The sequence below is a fragment of the Salmo salar genome, chromosome ssa16, assembly GCF_905237065.1.
Source record: "Salmo salar chromosome ssa16, Ssal_v3.1, whole genome shotgun sequence".
Classification (NCBI taxonomy): domain Eukaryota; kingdom Metazoa; phylum Chordata; class Actinopteri; order Salmoniformes; family Salmonidae; genus Salmo; species Salmo salar.
In genome coordinates, this window is record NC_059457.1 from 45,909,245 (window position 1) to 45,927,469 (window position 18,225).

General features: G+C 44.2%; 2 protein-coding genes across 4 annotated transcripts in view; both read right to left on the minus strand.

Moving 5' to 3' along the window:
- The window catches only part of LOC106574055 (rab GTPase-activating protein 1-like), a 157,792-nt gene that overhangs the window by 85,477 nt on the left and 54,090 nt on the right, over positions 1 to 18,225 (minus strand). The window lies entirely within an intron of this gene.
- On the minus strand, positions 9,672 to 16,386 carry gpr52 (G protein-coupled receptor 52). Its single transcript, XM_014149594.2, has one exon. The coding sequence runs from the start codon at positions 11,242 to 11,244 to the stop codon at positions 10,126 to 10,128; it is 1,119 nt and encodes a 372-aa protein (XP_014005069.1). The 5' UTR covers positions 11,245 to 16,386; the 3' UTR covers positions 9,672 to 10,125.

Sequence of the window (18,225 nt, forward strand, 5' to 3'; positions counted from 1 at the left end):
ACAAAACAGCTAGGGAAAACATCCCCCATTCGCTATGAAAATACCACCGCCGTGACACTGGCCTTACTGACGACGGCTGAGGGCTGCTAATCAACAACATAATACCGTGTGCTGGTCGTATTATCATGTGAAACACTGCCCTGAGGGCTGCTCGTCTGTCTTGTGGTATTTATAGGTTGTTTACTCATTATTTAACATTTGTATTAAAAATCAAATAAAGTTTATTGGTCGCGTAAACAGATTTGCAGATGTTATCGCAGGTGTAGCAACATTGTGTTTCTATCTCCTACAGTGCAGTAATAGTACCTAGTAATACACAGAATACAAAAGTCAAAATTAAGAAATATCAGAACGAGCAATAGACGCCCTAAAGAGGGTGAGGGTGGACACAGTTTGTCTATCTGTGCGTTAGTCTGTCCAGGCTTAGTCCACCTGAGGTTTAGCAGTATGCTGGGTTGGAGTGAAGAACCAGAGGGAATGAAGGAGGGAGAGAGAAAACAAGAGCTTCTTCTCCTATGTCACAATCTATCAATCAATCACTCAATGACCACCACTATACCTCACACGGCAGTACACATGACCATAGCAACAAAGAATGAGAAATATGGAAATACAACTAAATTGTGTTTACAAACGCTGTATAGCCAATCTCTCTCCATAATTTTGTCGCTCTCCTATGTTTAGTCTCTCTCCATCGCTCTTTTGCTCTGCCTTTCTCTATATTTCTAGACTAATGTTGTTTTCTCAGTTTCTCTTTTTCTGTGTGTCCATCTCTCTGAGGTTGGCCCCCTCCCTGCGGAGGTGTGGGGATGTGTGCGCAGACGGGGGGCTGACTGCCACAGTCAGGCAGGGCACAGGTGCCTGGCAGCTAGGGCTGATACTGAAGAAGGTTGGCATCCGCACCGATACACTGCCAGTGGGGCAGAGCTATATATAATACACACGCAAAATAATTACATATTCTCATCAGGCTAAAAATATCACTGTGTCCCTTATCACCAATAAGCCATTTCGAATCCCACCCATTCTGGAGAGATACGAACATTACAGCCATATCTGTAACATTGCTGTTCTTCCCTTATCAAGAGCATAGTGCCTAAATAATAACATTGGCCTAAATGGGTTTTCATAAGGGAGGTAGCCACAGTAATACAGATGACATTGTGCTATAGGGGAGAGATTCTCAAAGTGTATATCTTTTTTTTCGTACTGTGAGCCTACATTGTAAAAGACAACACAGAAAAAGACATGATGCAATTGAGACCGAATTAACTATTTGCCAGAATCCCCCAAAAAATGTATAATGGAAAGTTCCCTATGCTTCAGCCACACATATGCATCCATGCCATTTTTGTGTTGTTTTCTACAAGCCATGTAGTACTTGAGGGCACTAAGAGGGCACTAGGAAAATTCCAACCCAGCAACCATAGATGAGAACACTAACCACAACTTTGTTTCAACATAATTTGTCAACGTATTGTGACTTGGAATTAGTGCGTAAAATACATTGGATTTGAAAAAAGTAATTAAGGTCAATTGGTGTTTTGAGGGTGACATTTCAACAGGATTACGTCATTATGGTAACCTACTTTCAACAGACAGAGCTTATATAAAATATGTTAAAATATAAAACAACTTCAGATCTTCAACGTTATATCCACTATCAGAAAAACAACAGGCTGGGCAGCACCTCCTACTGGAGAATGTATACTGTACCTATGGTCTCCCATCCAGGGGTTAACAAGCTCAGCCCTGCTTAGCGTTCAGATTTCTCACCCGACTATTAGGATTGTGCTATCATGAGACTGATTGCTGAGAGATCTCAACTTAAGAGGTTGTCTTGTACTTGTATACTGTTTTGCCAGTAATTCTGAAAATAACTCACAAGCCAAAAGTCGTCCCCGAAAATGATGGACTATGTCACACACAGCATGTGCCGATATGTGCACCACGTCATTGCTTTCCCTCTGCCTCTCTGCCGAGCCATTAGGCCCGCCCTGCAACCTCACTGGATGACACTGGTAGGCCTCTTGCTAGCTGTCACACAAATGCGAGGGGCTAAAACTCATTGGCTAGAACTCAAATTGCTAGAGGGCTGGCCAACGTGGGTGAAATGGCGTGAAAATGGCACGGCACAGCTTCAAGAAAACAGTCGCTATCAAAACTAGGGTTTTCATGGCTAATTGAGGTAAGACCGTAATTCTGCTCAGACACATTGACCCGGTACAAGTGCCCCATGTATATAGCCTCAGTATTGTTATTTTATTATGTTACTTTATTCGATTTTTTTTACTTTAGTTTATTTAGTAAATATTTTCTTAGCTCTATTTCTTGAACTGCATTGTTCGTTAAGGGCTTGTAAGTAAGCTAATAACATTTGATTTGGAGACGTGAATAGAACATATCAATTATAAATGTATAGACAAACTGGAATAAAACCAAACTAAGTCCCTGCCACAGATTAAACTATACAAGCAGTAGAAACGTTTCATTTAAAATGTTGATATTTGGTTGCGTGGGAAACCAAACACAATTCAAAATTTCTGTTGTAAGACAGCCTTAACTTCAGGCTATTCACCATCTTACAAACTAATGTAACAGTATTTATTCAACCTTAAAATGAGTGAAACATCCATGGCTACATTGAGGTTAATGTAAATATAAATCACTTATGTAAACCTAGAAAGCGTGCATGTTGAAGATCGCAGGTCAGTGGAGATTATACAAATGCTATATTAATCTGCCCAAATGTAACTCCAATCCAGGTCATTTGGTTTTGCTATAAAAAAAATAAGCACAGTGATAAACAAATTATTTATTAGACAACTTCATGTGTTATCTGACATTGTATTCCCATTTTAACTTTGTTGTGCTGGTTTAAAAGTTCAGTGATGACAACTAAACCAAAAATCAAACATTGTTTTTTCATTGGAATTTGGTTGTGCTTTTAGATGGTTTAAAGCAGTGTGAACATATTGGGAATTCAATAAACTCCTGGCTGTCTTTTTGAGTGGTTGAATATAGGTTGTAATCTCATTGATCAACGTCTCTGTTTCATTCCATTTTCCCAGGAAATGTTCAAACCCTCTTCCATCTGTTGACAGTGAGACACAGTGATAACAGCGATATCACTTTGCATGGGATCCTTATTGAAATACTTCAGAAGTCTCCCATCCACAGCACTTTACCTCTGTAGTATACTGTATGTGGTGGTTGGCTTTCACGCCAACACTACGCCCCTCATCTCTCTGATGTAACCCACACGGGCTTCCAGATGGTGCTAGCTGGCGAGGCGGGCATACGACCAGCCTAATAGCGGTGAGTGGGCAGCTATCAGCGCACGTTAGCGTCAACAGACCGCAGGCCAATCATCTGTCATCGCCAGTCGCGCTCAGGAGCGGCAGGGAGGGATACCACACACAGACAGGAGAATCCTCTGAGTTTGCCACTCCTTCAGAGAGATCATAGGATTATCGTCCGTTGTTTGGCGTGGACGGAGACGATCAAGGTGAAGCAGGGATGGTTGCAATTGTGGATAGGAGCAATTTGAGAAAGACGTTGGAGAAAGATCATTTGAAAATCACAACTTTATTGACTAAATGTATTTATTGTTTTCTTTTCATTTTGATAAGGATATTTGTTTATGTAAAAATCAACATTTACGGATTTTAAAGATGTCCCCAGAAATTCTGCTGGAAATGGGGTCCCCGCTGAAAAGGTTTAAAAACCACTGGTTTAGGATAGTACGATGGAGTTTCCACCAGACGGCTTTTACTTCTGGAATCCTCTCAGATCTACACAAGTGCCATGCGGTAGAGGGATGAGTCCTCTTATTTTCAAGTGGGCGGGGTGGTGGAATTGACCCGGAAGTGGCTCCGACACAGACTTCACTTAATGTGAACCGCTAGATACTCCTGCTGCTCCTTCATCACACAAGACACTCCTGCAAAGTTATGGGGTCGAGCACTTGTTCGGTTAAACACACCAAGCCTTTCAAAAGGAGGCAGAGGTGCTCCATGTAAAAGGCATGGGGTTGGGTATAGTGGTGGTGTGTTTGGGGGGGGAGGTTATGCAGAGTAGCCATTAAAGCTGTTTGGAAGGCATGGAAGAGGGTTGTGAATAGCTAATCTCCGCCTCTCAGAAGGGTCCAGGTGTTCATCCTTGCTGGTGCACCGAGCGTGCCACTCATCAGGAGCACCGGTGTCAGATCGGAGGGCGAGGCGCTCCTCCTTGGCAGCAGCGGTGCAGCTGCACTGATTAATATTAAAGGGAATTCATAATACAGTAGCATGGAGAGGATTTGGCCATAAATATTCAGCTCCTCTTGGTTTGGTCTTAATGCATATGGATAAAAGGCGTGAAGTATGAACAAATGTTGAATGCTATACGCTGGGAAAGTGAGGGATGAGGAAGGGCAACGAATGGTTTAAGGGAAACTCATTTGTGTTGACTAAACCTCAGCCGTGTAACACAGTAGTAAAGACTGAAAACATTGAGGGGCAGCATGTGTCGAAGAGACAACTGAGCAACATAAAGCATAGCAACAGGTTGGGCTAATCACATTGGCCTTCCAGAAAAATGGATGTTGATAACGTGACCTCCTAGTCTGTGGTTTAATGGCAGGAAGAAAAAGGGCTTAACAAAAGGTGTGCTCTGTGCCCTAACAGAGGCCTAAAAATACCCTCTGGAATAATAACCAGCATGCAACTTCCACTCACAGCTCAACCCGGCAGGTCAGCACCTTGCCAACTTAACATTAGAACGTGTAAGTGTACAGGTTTCTCCCGAACGCTATGTGTGAAGGCTGTATCAGCGGCTAGGCAACAGCCACCTACTGAGCGTCGTTGAGTCCAGAGCCAGGGGAGAGTGAGTGCCACCGAACACGGAAGGTGATCAAGTGGCAGAGCACCCCAGAGACACCAGACGTCTTCCCCAGCCATTTTAGAGGAAGTCTTGTACAGCAGGGCTGTCAGAGAAAGGGAGAGCTCGGCAGGGCTGACAGCCATCGGTAACAAACATACTGATAGTCATCTGAGAGCACGTCAAAATGTCTGCCACAGCTCTCTGCATGCGCAACACCAGTCCGAGGGACTGATTTGAAAGAAGACAAAAAGATTAAAGTGTTACCCAGTTTAGCCTCAGAAAAATATTTCCCTAAACCGTCTGAATAGGTTCCACGCCCGGTTAATCAAAACATCCTCTGGAAGCGGAATAGCGTGAGCCACTTGACTGAGATTTAACAGTTGAATGTATAAATTTCAACAGGCAAATTACTCCTGGCCCCAGCTTTCCTCAGTGAAATAAGACCCGGTGGGAGCAAGGCGATAATGAAGGTGCTGCCAAATAATGAGCGCCTCTCTATGGTCTGGGCGCTAGTGACACGGTGTACATTATCTACAATGTCAGGAAAGGGCAAAGTACCTGCATAGCCTCAGTCTGCATTGTCCATTAGAAAGGTACATTATGGTCAACCTCCTAAGGGTACGGTAGCGTATACAGGTGTACACATGGTACACTCCGCTTAACCTCTGCATGCATCACGACAAAAGAACCACAAAAGTAAAGAGTTTCAAATGAAGCTTCAATATCATGACTTTCACACAGCGCAACTAAACTTTCCTTTAACTACCAACTAAGGAGAAGAGAGAACATTTTAACTTTGATATGTGGTTGTCTTGCCTATCTACCATAAAATGGACTGCACTGACTAAGTCTATCTGCATAAGTGCACCCACTAAATAGGTTACATGTAAACATGTAGAGAAGTGGTCGTTGTTCAGTCTATTCATGACCTCTCGAAGTCCAAAGACCTCTGTGACCAGACAAACATTTGACGTGCTGAAGGGAAAAAGGTCACATTATGTTTCCTCTAACTGCACATATCTTACTTCCCTTCAGAGGCTGCAGGCAGAGTAACCTTTGGAAATCCAGCCACAGACAGAGTGCATGCCTTGCTGTGTGTGTTGTGCAGTGCAGTAAAACGCAGGCTAATCCTCGGTGTAGTGATGAACTCTGTTCACCTTGGATTTGAATAGCTACAAACAACCCTACAGACCATATAGACACAGCTACGGCATTAGCATACTTAATGTCAGTTTACTATGTCAGTTAATTTCTCACTTAAGTTACTTACCTTATGTATATAATCCTAGAAACTAGCCAAGTGAATCACCCTTTCAAATCATTGCCTGCTTTTTAATAATTTTCTTAAGTACAGTACAACTCAGCACCAGTAAATTGTTAGAGACATGAACAACTCAAGGCAGTGTTCAAAGGCAACATTACTAGATTTTTATTTTCATTTTTCATCAGTTTTATTGGATTGGCAGCAACAGCAAAACCATAGCCTTTGACAAAAATCGCAGAAATAAAAAAATAGATGGTGTGTAATTTCTTGATTTGTCGTCTAATCCAAAACATGTCACGTCATATAAAGCAGCCTAGTTGGTATGCGTCGTCACTGGGCGAGATTTTGTCATAAGATTGTTTTTGCGTTTTTTGTTGTTGCCTGAACACAAAAGACACTATACATACTCCTATTAAAACAAGTAGCATATCGATTCTGAATAAAAATAAATAAATAAGACGTTGTATTAAATCACATCTGTAAGATACAACACCCTAACAAATGCACTTAAAGTCAGTTGTTTTTGAACATTTTTGCATTTTCATCACTTCAGAAATAAATTGGAAACTAGTTTGGTCATTATAATAGACATGTGGAAAAGTGAGTATTTAGTGGCACATGGGTATAAAAGAAACCTGTGTTACTGAATCAGTGCACAGGTCATTCAACTACTGGCAGAGAAATGACGTAAAAAAAGGATGGAAACTAAATGAAAGCTAAGCCACAAATGAACTAAGAAGAAACTAAATGAATTGGGTAACACTTACTGCAGTGTCAATATAAACTGTATAACGGCTAGGTAATTACACTACCTAGTAACCACAGACTGTTTTCTGAAAACAAAAAATGAGTCAGTGGTATATTCTCAATAAGTACAATAACTTGTTTGTTAGAATGAACCTACATTCCACTAGCGTTACTGTGGAAAGTGTAACCAATTAAAATCTCATGAAACCACCAGTACAAGATTTACTATAAAGCAAAATCCAGGGAGAAAGTAGCTTGTCAACAATATTGATTTACCATTTATAAAAGATGGCACATTGTTTGAGAAGTGAAAAAAAAAAACAGAAATAACTATCTGTGGGTAATTCTAGAGAGAATCAGAGTCAACCAAAATACATCATCGGGGTGTTACTGCATTACATGACATGGTATGATGGTAGGTTTCTGAAGAGAGAAATGGAAAATAAACATAATAATGAGACAGTGTGTGAGAGACCAGGTGAAAGCTATGATCCCTTATTGATGTCACCTGTTAAATCCACTTCAGTCAGTGTAGATGAATGGGAGGAGACAGGTTCAATTAGGATTTTTAAGCCTTGCGACAACAGCCATGGATTGGGTTGGTGTGCCATTGAGGGTGAAAGGTCAAGACAAAAGTTGAAGTGCCTTAGAACGGGGTATGGTAGAAGGTGCAAGGCGCACCGGTTTGAGTGTGTCAAGTACTGCAACGCTGCTGGGTTTTTCCACACTGAATATTTTCCTGTGTGTATCCAGAATGGTCAACCACCCAAAGGACATCCAGCCAACTTGACAACTGTGAGAAGCATTGGAGTCAACATGGTCCAGCATCCCTGTGGAATGCTTTTGACACCTTGTAGAGTCCCTGCCCCGATGAACTGAGGCTGTTCTGACGGAAAAAGGGTGTGCAACTCAATATTAGTAAGGCATCCCTTATGTTTTGTACACTCTGTACGCTCACACACAAAACACACACGCGCATATTGACGCCAAAACACACACTTTCACATACACTGCTGCTACTCGGTTTATTATATATCCTGATTGCCTAGTCACCTTTCACCCTACCGACATGTACATATAACCTCACCTACCTCATTCCCCTGCACAATGACTCGGTACCAATACTCCTTGTATATGGCCTCGTTATTGTTATTTCCTTTTTGCTCTTTTTTTCACTTCTTAATTCTGCATTGTTGGGAAAGGGCTTGTAAGTATTTCACAGTAAAGCCTATACCTGTTATATTTGGTGCATGTGACAAATAAAAGTTAATTTGAAAAGGTGTTGAAACAAGATGGTACCATTGTATGGTACTACTGCAAATACAAGCTTGATGGATTTTGGGTCAAGTCAAAAGGAAGATCACGTTACAAAAAGCAATGTCACGCAGCCAGTGTAAAAAAATAAATAAAGTAAGTGCAGTGTATCCTTGTAACCATACAGAAGAACAGAATGTACATCTTTGTGATCTATTCCCCCCCCCAAAATGGATAGATAGATATCTATCTATCTATCTATCTATCTATCTATCTATCTATCTATCTATCTATCTATCTATCTATCTATCTATCTATCTATCTATCTATCTATCGGCACATATACAGAACCATCTGTAAAGCAAAAAGAGGAATGAATACACAGGTTAAGCAGCATAATGTTGAACATAAACAGTCACAATATAGAGAGTTTAAGTTGGCTGTGCTGCTTGTTTTTCCACACAGGTCTACCTACACATGGCCTACACCATAAGAATCTCATCTCACAATAGTCTTGGGTATTACTGAAAATGTGCCCCTGTATGGATATTTCAACATTATCTGTTAAAAAAACACGCAGAATTCTGAGAATGTATGAGAAAAGCTTGGAATGACTACACCTGTGCTGTATCAAACAGTAAAATACACAACCAGACCAGTCATCAAAATGCATTTACTGCACCTAAAAAGGAACAGTCTCTGCACTTAGCATGGAAAAGGTAAGGGGACAGAGTCATACATATGAAGCTGATGCTGAAGTAGAGTGGAGACGATCTCTCTGAACTCTGATGAGCAGCCAAAGATAAAGAGAGTAGTATTCACTCGTGGACATGACCAATCACTCTTTCATCTAAACAGCTACTGGATCTGAGGGATTGACAAAGATTTTTGTTTTTTACTAAAAAGTTCCACGCCAAAATATATAAATATCTAATAAAACTTAACCAGCTGGGTGTTTTTTTTGGAGTTTGCTTAACTCATCAAAATTGACTCCCACGTCTCTCTGTTTAGGGCTGACCGAAAGTCTTTTAACACACGTTGAACAATGTTGAGTTTGCTAACAAACCTTCTGCAAACTCTAGAAAACTTTGTCATAACAGGTCAAGGCAACTAACTATCTGTTGTTATGTACATCAGTGTGGTCAAGGAGCATGTATGTACATTAAGTGAATAGTCAGCCATTTGCACGCACATGTGAACTCCTAAAGGGAGTGTATGCAAATGAGGATTACGTGTTGATGTCTGTACTAATTCAGCCTTCGTGTGCCTACTAAGAACACAGAACTATAGTAGCAGTCCAATATTGGCATTGAAATGCAATACATTTTAGTCCACAAAACTGTGAAATCAGAGACAGTAAAATCATGAGGTCACCATCAATGTTTGAGGAAAGTGTTTTGTCCTAACTTTGTCCTTTACTTAACCTGACTGACGAGAAACAAAAAAATGTAAACGTCAAAGCCTGAGGTAACCATGGTAACCATGGTGGAACGATGTTGTACATAAGGCTGTACATACAGTACATGTACAGCATATGGATTACTGATATTGGAGTTAATTTGATTCGTTCTGACATGTTTTTTTTTGGTTTTGTTTGTCCTTGTTTGATATTTTACTGCACTGTTAGGAGCTAGTAACATGCATTTCACTGCACCTGCTATAACACCTGCTAAACTGTGTAAGCGACCAATAAACTTTGATTTACCAGCTAAACCCCACTTCGCAGGTCTAAAGTCAAAATGTAGTGCCAATCTCTCATCCACTTATTTGTTCAGAAACTAAACATTTACAAAAATCTAGCTTCTCTCAGCAATCACATTTTTGCCCATAAATCATGACTTGGCATGACTACAGCAAAGTTATTGGTATTCTTCAAACAAACCATCAGAGCCTAAATAATTTTTCTTTGGGACAGCCCTGTCAATTGAATGGTCAGCAGCTTTGTAAAGACGTAACCTTTGAATTGTGTGGCTTCTTTAACAATAGCCTGCAACTCCTCAGATGGAGCAGGACTTTGGCCTCTTCCTGGGTTTGGGTTCTCCAAAGTCCCTGTCGTCGGCTGCACAGTGGCTGAAGGAGCAGAGTGTCTGCGAGAGGCGGCGCATGCCCAGGCGGAATACACTGTTGGACAGGCTATAGATGACGCAGTTGCAGAAGCTGTTGCTGATGGCCAGCCAGGTGGTTACAAAGGACAGGGCGGGGCTGTCCAGCACGTGGGAGCTCTCCAAAAGGAAATAGATGATGTAGGGCAGCCAGAGTATGTAGAAGACGCTGGTGATGCGGAAGAGCACCATGGCGTAGCGCCGGTCAGGCCCGTGACCCGTGTGGTGCCCCCCGCCGCTGCCACTGCCACCACCCTCCCCGGCCTCCATCTCCTGGCTGGGGAAGCGTGCCCGCCTCTCACTGATCTCCCGGTTGTGCTGCTGGCAGATGCGGAAAATGTGAAAGTAGGTGAAGCAGACCACCAGGGCAGCGGGCGCGTACAGCAGACACACCACAAAGCCTGTGAAGAGCGCCGAGGTGGGCCAGGAGTGGGCGCACCACTCAAAGATGTCTCCGTGGTAGCCCGGCTTGCCCCAGCCAAAGAAGGAGGGCAGGAACATCAGGCAGGAGTAGACCCATATGAGGGCGATGCAGCCACGTAGCCGGCACGGCGTCACCAGCTGGTTGTAGGACAGGGGTTTGGTGATGGCCAGGTAGCGGTCCACGCTGATGCAGGCCAAGCAGGCCATGGAGACACTCTTGAGTACCGAGATGACGTAGCTGAAGACCTGGCAGGTGATGGGCTCCTGGACACCGGCCGGGTAGTGCAGCAGGGACAAGGTGGGCACCAGGCAGCTGAGGCCTACCAGCAGGTCAGCATAGGCCATGGTCTGGATGAAATAGCTGGTAGTGTAGTGGTGCAGCAGGGGGGCGCAGTGGAACACGAAGATCACCGTCAGGTTTCCAGCGATGATGAGCACTGTCAGTAGCACGATGACGGCAGTCTCCAAGACGCAGGCCTCCAGGCCCTCATTCTGGCCCCAGCCCAGGGGGCAGGAGTGGTTGGGGTCCGGGCCCACAAGGCTGCTGTTGGCAGTGGGCACCAGGTCTGTTGTCAGCGCTGACTGATTCATTGTTGTGGGCGCGGTCCTGGTGGGTCAGGTTTGTGCTGTGCCACCTGCGATGCAGATGGTCTGTAACTGGAGACCGGTCCGCCCCTGCTGTCTGTCTGTAGCCTCCCACAGCAAACAGAGCTCTAGCCTCTCTCTCTCTTTCACCTCTGCTCTCACATAGTTGGGTCTCAATCAAATGAACACTGACTGACGAAAATCAATACAGCCCACAGGAAAACAAGAGTACCAGCTTAGCTCTCTTTTTCCGATCAGTCATGCTTAGAGCGAGTGGGGTTATTGTTGAAGAAAGAAAAATATATATTGCCTCCACAAATACAAAAAGGTCGGCCGACGTTACACCAAGCATCTATCCCAGCGGCAGGGATCCCCACTGCGGTCCCTGAGAGTCCCTGGCCACATCTCCTGCCTCTGGGCGGCTAGGGGATGAGGGCAGGGGCTGTCCTCACAAGGGCAAAAAGCACAGGAGGTGTAGGGTAGTTGACATGTGGGGAAGAAGCATGCAGGCAGACACGGTGCAGATCCTACTGCTGATTAAATAAGACAAAGAGCATGTGACTCCTATCTTGAGACTATTGATAAGAGAAAATAGTGTTAAAACATTTACTGTTACCACAAGAATGCCATTTTGGCTTTCAAATAGCTTGTTCAGCAGAAAAAGAGCAGATGGGAAAATCCAGAAGTCATAGTAGTATTTACATCCACATTAGCCATTGTGTTTGGTTTTTACCTCCAATAAAGTCCCTTCTAAAGTCTGGCTTGCAGCAGTTCATTTTCAGTCTTGTTGTATGCATCCTCTTATTTTGGAGTAGCGAGTCTTGACCCCATGTATGCTCAGCTATTGTCCGAATCAAAACACAGACATGCTAGAAAAACACTGGGCTCTCGGCGGGTGTTAATGTCACAGCTCTCGTTCCACAGAGCACTGGGGGAATTATGTTTACAATGCTCTCCAGTCAGAGAGACTAAACGAGGCGCAGCAAAATCCGTATTCTGTTGTGTGTGCGCGAGCGCCCACGCACGCTGGAGACACAAATCAAGCTTTGATCTCTGAAATCCCAATCCACACACTTTTCGGAAACTTTCGTCCCCAAGGTTGTGAGAGGCAAAGGCTGGTTGTAAAGAAGATTGAGGCAAAGAATTTTGGAGTTGCCAAGAGTCTTCCACACAATCCCAATCAATGGGTACTAGAGCCGGTAAAGGCCATCTGAGTGTCTCAGCTCCTCTGACTGTGTCGCCTTAGAAATCCTTTTCAGGACGCACTCTGCGATGGGTGTGGGATCTGTATTCCACTTCTTTATCCCTTCAACTTGTTTTTGGTTCTGTTTTGCCAGTGACATTCCCCAAATAGCTACGGGTGAAAGCGCTTTACATCAGCCTCCCCTCGTTTCCACTATTGATAATACTACTCCTTTCAATACATGTCCATTCAAATGAGCTTTTTGTTTAGGGGAGGTATGGCTTTCTGGCCTTTCGACTCTTTCTTCCACCCAATACGTCTGCACCTCGTAGCAAAACCCCAGGCACAAAAAAAAAAGACAAACCACTCCACCAGTACAGAGACAGTCCCAGTTTCAGTGCTGTCCTCTGTCTCCTCTCATTTCCCCAGTCAAACTGAGCTTACGACAAATAAATAACTGAACAGACAAAAATACAATTTCCTGGAGTGAAGTACAGAAGACAAAGCTAACACTACTGAAAATAAATAGGAACCTTTTGAAGAGCGGTGAGGAGAGGAGCTGTCCATCACCGCTGGCGCAGTGGGAAGGAGATACTGTGACTGGCTTACAGTTCCCTTTCCCTTCGCTCGCGCTCTCCCTGTCTTCCGCACACTCCCTCTACCCTGCACACACACTCTCTCTGGCACTCACTCCCTCCCTCCCTGGCTTTCTCGGTCTCTCTGAACCATGCTCTGCCCCTCCCTCTCATACACCCGCTCACTCTCTACCCCCTCCTTCTCATACAGTGTCTCTCTCTCTACCCACTCCCATTTAGGCTCCACCTGAGGTCCTCTCTCAACCCAGCCACAATACTCAGTCTCTCTCTCACCATCTCTTTTTTCAGAGAGCTAAATTTGGACATGTTCCCTATTACGAAATGACTAAGCTAATCTCTGTCCATTTTCTATTAACTAACCCCCTCCTCCCCATTTTGCTTCCCCTCTCCCCTTCTCTAGCCCCCTGTCCATTGCTCCGACCAATGACCATGCCCAGCCATGCCTGCCCCTTAGTTACAGTTGCCAGGCATTTCAGTTAGTTGGGATCATCCTTCACCGGCAGACAACAAAGTGTAACAAGCTACGGCAAATTGGGGAGGCAGGAGGGCGGTTTCAGAGGTAAACCGTCTGTATACCATTACCGAGTTCAGGCTCAACTAACCTCTACAATAATAAAACACTAGGACAAACAACAAAGCTATGCTGTAAGCTCTAGATAACCGAACTCTTAAGTTCCCAACTAGAGAAGGGGCTGTAAAAACAATGGTCGTGATCTCCTCCTCCCCCTTTTGATCCCAGCCACTTTGGCTCTGTGTTGGGACAAGCAGACAGCCGCTGTCCGGGCTCTTTGTCACTGCTGGCGTACAGTAGCTCACACTAACACTGGTTAACACTCAGAGAGACGGAGGTACTAGGGCCTCAGAGTGGGGAGATCAGCGTCGAGCTGCTCAATAAGAGTACAATAATCGAAGCATAAACGAAGAAGAAAAAAACCTGCGACGGCACACGAGAGAAAAAGCCAAGGTCGACCTAGTGCTGACGCTTCACAACATGCGTTATGAGAAAAGGAGATTTGAATGATTAATTACCATACGCTAGAGCCAGAGAACAACAGGTTGCATAGAATTTAAGGTTAAATGTCAAGAGCGTTATACAGTTAAACCCAGGGTACTAAGGCCATTCAACAAATAAATAGTGTTGTGAAAATATACAAAAGGAAGTACAATAACTTAGGTAACTGAAATAAATTATACTTTATCCACTACAAAGAAAAATGTAATACTATAAGCATTGTAGCTATATAGATTCATCATCATCTCCTCTAGGGAGAAGTGTGGTATACAACCCATTTCTCCATCAAGCTCCTAGCCTATATTATGTGAGGGAAAGCTCACTGGATTCCCAGTATTGCCCTTGGCTCTTGGTTGGGCCTCAGCCTGTCCCGAGGACGGGCAGACCTTGTGTGATGAGGCCTTGAAACATCCCAGTTGAACAACATTTCTCAGACGAGAAACAACATCTGTTTTCAGGTTAGTGATTATTCATGAGGTGAAGACAAAGCATGGCGTGCACTGTTAACGGAGGCGACTGGACGGGGCTGCGTGAACGGAGGCGACTGGACGGGGCTGCGTGAACGGAGTCGACTGGACGGGGCTGCGTGAACGGAGGCGACTGGACGGGGCTGCGTGAACGGAGGCGACTGGACGGGGCTGCGTGAACGGAGGCGACTGGACGGGGCTGCGTGAACGGAGGCGACTGGACGGGGCTGCGTGAACGGAGGCGACTGGACGGGGCTGCGTGAACGGAGGCGACTGGGTTTGGAGGGTGGGCTGTGCACCAGCAGTGCAGCTGGGCTGGAGACACTGAGGGGGATATTGTGAGTGACAGACACCCACTGAGCTCAAGGGCACTTCTCATGCAGAAAGGGATGGCAGCTTGGAAACTGAATAGAGGGAGGCTAGGACTAGAACAATGACAGAGAAGACAAGGCCGAAACCTAGACGAATTCCATAAATCAATGATGGAATTTAAAGAAGGAATGAAAAGAGATAAACATAACCATATGACCTGCACAGGCTGAAGGAGTCTAATGCAAGAGACATGCAGCAACTCAGGATTGCCTCTAAATGGATATCGCCAAAATTCCATCTTAATGAAATTATCTTAACACTAATCTAGCAAGTAGTCTACTGACCAGGAAAGTAGCTAACTCAAGACCTGTTTATTTACATAGCCTTTCAGGAGGAGCATTTTTCAGGGCAACCAATGGGAGTTTAGCTCTGTTAGCCTCCAAACCAAGTTGTGGCAATGTCCATCAAAGCCAAGCCGGGTATCCGGGAGCATCACATTAGAAGGGTTTAAATCAGACATATAGACAACAGAATATGGGCACGGAAGAGCATCACAAGTAGAACGAACTCAATAAATCCAAGCATGTTTCCATGGCAGCTCATCCCAGTGTACAGCATTGTCTGTGGGTTAGAACGCGTGGGTGTCTGATTACTTCTAGCCCCACTCTCCACACTGCTGGTGTTACCTTTGATTGCAGACTCTGACTAAATGCCACTGCAAAGCTAGCTGGAGTGTGGGCCAAATATGACGGTACATAAAAATGTATCTGAAGCACCTTGAGAAAAAGGAAAAAGATCCCTCAAAGATTTAATGGCATGCTTCATAAAGAAGCATGCCATTGATTTCATTGCAGGCCTGAGTGGAAGAGACTGCATTAGCGCAATTCAAGTGAGAATTGAATGTAGCACAGCATCTCAAGAGAACAATTTTACCCAAGAGACTGAGACCTTCTGTCTGGGCCAATGCTGGCTTGAGCCGTTTTTCATGTTTCATCCATGAATATAGGCTCTTTAAAAAAAAAATTATAGCACAGTTTAGTGCATCACTGCAACTGTGAAAAGACTATCTAAATTGTTTTATTTTTCTCATAGTATATTTGAGATATAAATTACTAATCAAATGATTTAAATATTGATAATGATGTCAATTGAAGTTGTCAATCGTGAAATCCCTGAGAATCACAGAAAGGAAAAATGTATCTTCATTCAGGCAAAACAATATTTATTTCCACAGACGGTGACTTCCAATCTCAGAGACAGACCAACACCACAGCGTTTGAGACCTCCAATCTGAACCACCATCCAACTTTTCTCATTGGTTTTGATTGATCCGGACAGATGAACTAACGTGAAATGGCTCTTCTGAGGAGTAAACTCCAAATAGCTTTCAATCAGTTTTAAGCCATGGTTCAACAGCAGCACACCTTTGGCAGATCACACAGGGACAGTAAAAGGTTGTGAAAATGTTAGTTTCACGCTTACTCTCAGCAAAGCGCTACACAGACTGGGAAACAAGTTATTTGCAACTTAGCACTCCATTTAAAGACAGACAGACAGACAGACAGACAGACAGACAGACAGACAGACAGACAGACAGACAGACAGACAGACAGACAGACAGACAGACAGACAGACAGACAGACAGACAGACAGACAGACAGACAGACAGACAGACAGACAGACAGACAGACAGACAGACAGACAGACAGACAGACAGACAGACAGACAGACAGACAGACAGACAGACAGACGAGACAGACAGACAGACAGACGAACAGACAGACAGACAGACAGAACAGACAGACAGACAGACAGACAGACAGACAGACAGACAGACAGACAGACAGACAGACAGACAGACAGACAGACAGACAGACAGACAGACGAGACAGACAGACAGACAGACAGACAGACAGACAGACAGACAGACAGACGAACAGACAGACAGACAGACAGACAGACAGACAGACAGACAGACAGACAGACAGACAGACAGACAGACAGACAGACAGACAGACAGACAGACAGACAGACAGACAGACAGACAGACAGACAGACAGACAGACAGACAGACAGACAGACAGACAGACAGACAGACAGACAGACAGACAGACAGACAGACAGACAGACAGACAGACAGACAGACAGACAGACAGACAGACAGACAGAGTGTTTAAATCCAGGAGTTACCAAGGAAACGCAAAACAAACAAAAAAATATTCCTGAGCTGAGAAAACACTTGTTTGAAATTACATTGATCCAAGGTCGGAATACTTCAGTCAAAAAGTGCATTTTTGCAGCGCAAAAAACATGATTTGTTTGTCTTTGTACCCAAGACACCTGAGTACCAGCTTCGATTAAGTCATGCCTTAAACTGTTATACTGTCCTACCAGAAACATTCACTGAGAGCCCCCCTATAAAAATACTCCACGTATCACATACACAAAACGAGAGAACAGCCCTATTCTCCTCTCTGCATTACCACCCAGCCTTCTGTCCAGGTGCCACATGCAATTATTCAAATACGTGTCACCGTCAGAAAGTCGAGTGAAATGTGCCCTGGTTTACGACATCAATACCCCCATAACCAGCCACAACTCACTCACTTAGGCTTCAATCTGCATTAGAATCATCATCATCATCATCATCATCGAGTGGAGACAGGCCAATTCATAATGTGGGTATCATCGAGCCCTCGGCACCACATCCCCCTTCCCTCCCCCCAACACCACCCCCTGGGCTTTTATCTGGCTATTAATAGCACCGGCCAATCCCTCTATCAACATCATTACATCCAATAAGGAAGGGAGCCAACTCAAAGAATTACAATGAATGAGTGAGCGCTCACCAGGCGATTCTCTGTCACATAACCTGCCTTACGTAAACTAGTGTAATGGTATATTTAGCAGCTCATATTTTCATCCTCTGTGGGAGGCAAGGCGGCTGGGGTAGATGGAGAGAGAGACGGAGACAGAGAGAGAACTGTGGCTCTGGGTTAAAGGCGTGTTGCAAGGGCACATTTACACCCCCAGGCGAAAGACAACAGCCCAGTATAAATACAGTAGATGTGAAAAGAGGAGCCTGTTCTCTTTCATTCAGTCATTTCGCCTGAATCGCCTCCTTGGCTTTTATATTTTATCTATTTTCTGTGCCACATGCGCAAGCAGTAACCTTTTGTTTATGGCTCCATTTTCTTTCTCTCCCGCTCTCTCTCTCCCTCTTCCAATCCCTCCATTTCAGGCAATTGATTACTGCGTTGTATTTCAAGCACTTTCTCCTCCTGGGGGGAATGAGTATTGTATTACACATAAAAGTGAGGACCTGTCGCCTAGTCAACCTCTTCACATGTCCTCATGAAAAAAACATCAATACATTAGTCACTTGGAATTAGCTAGGAGGTATTACATTCATGGCTG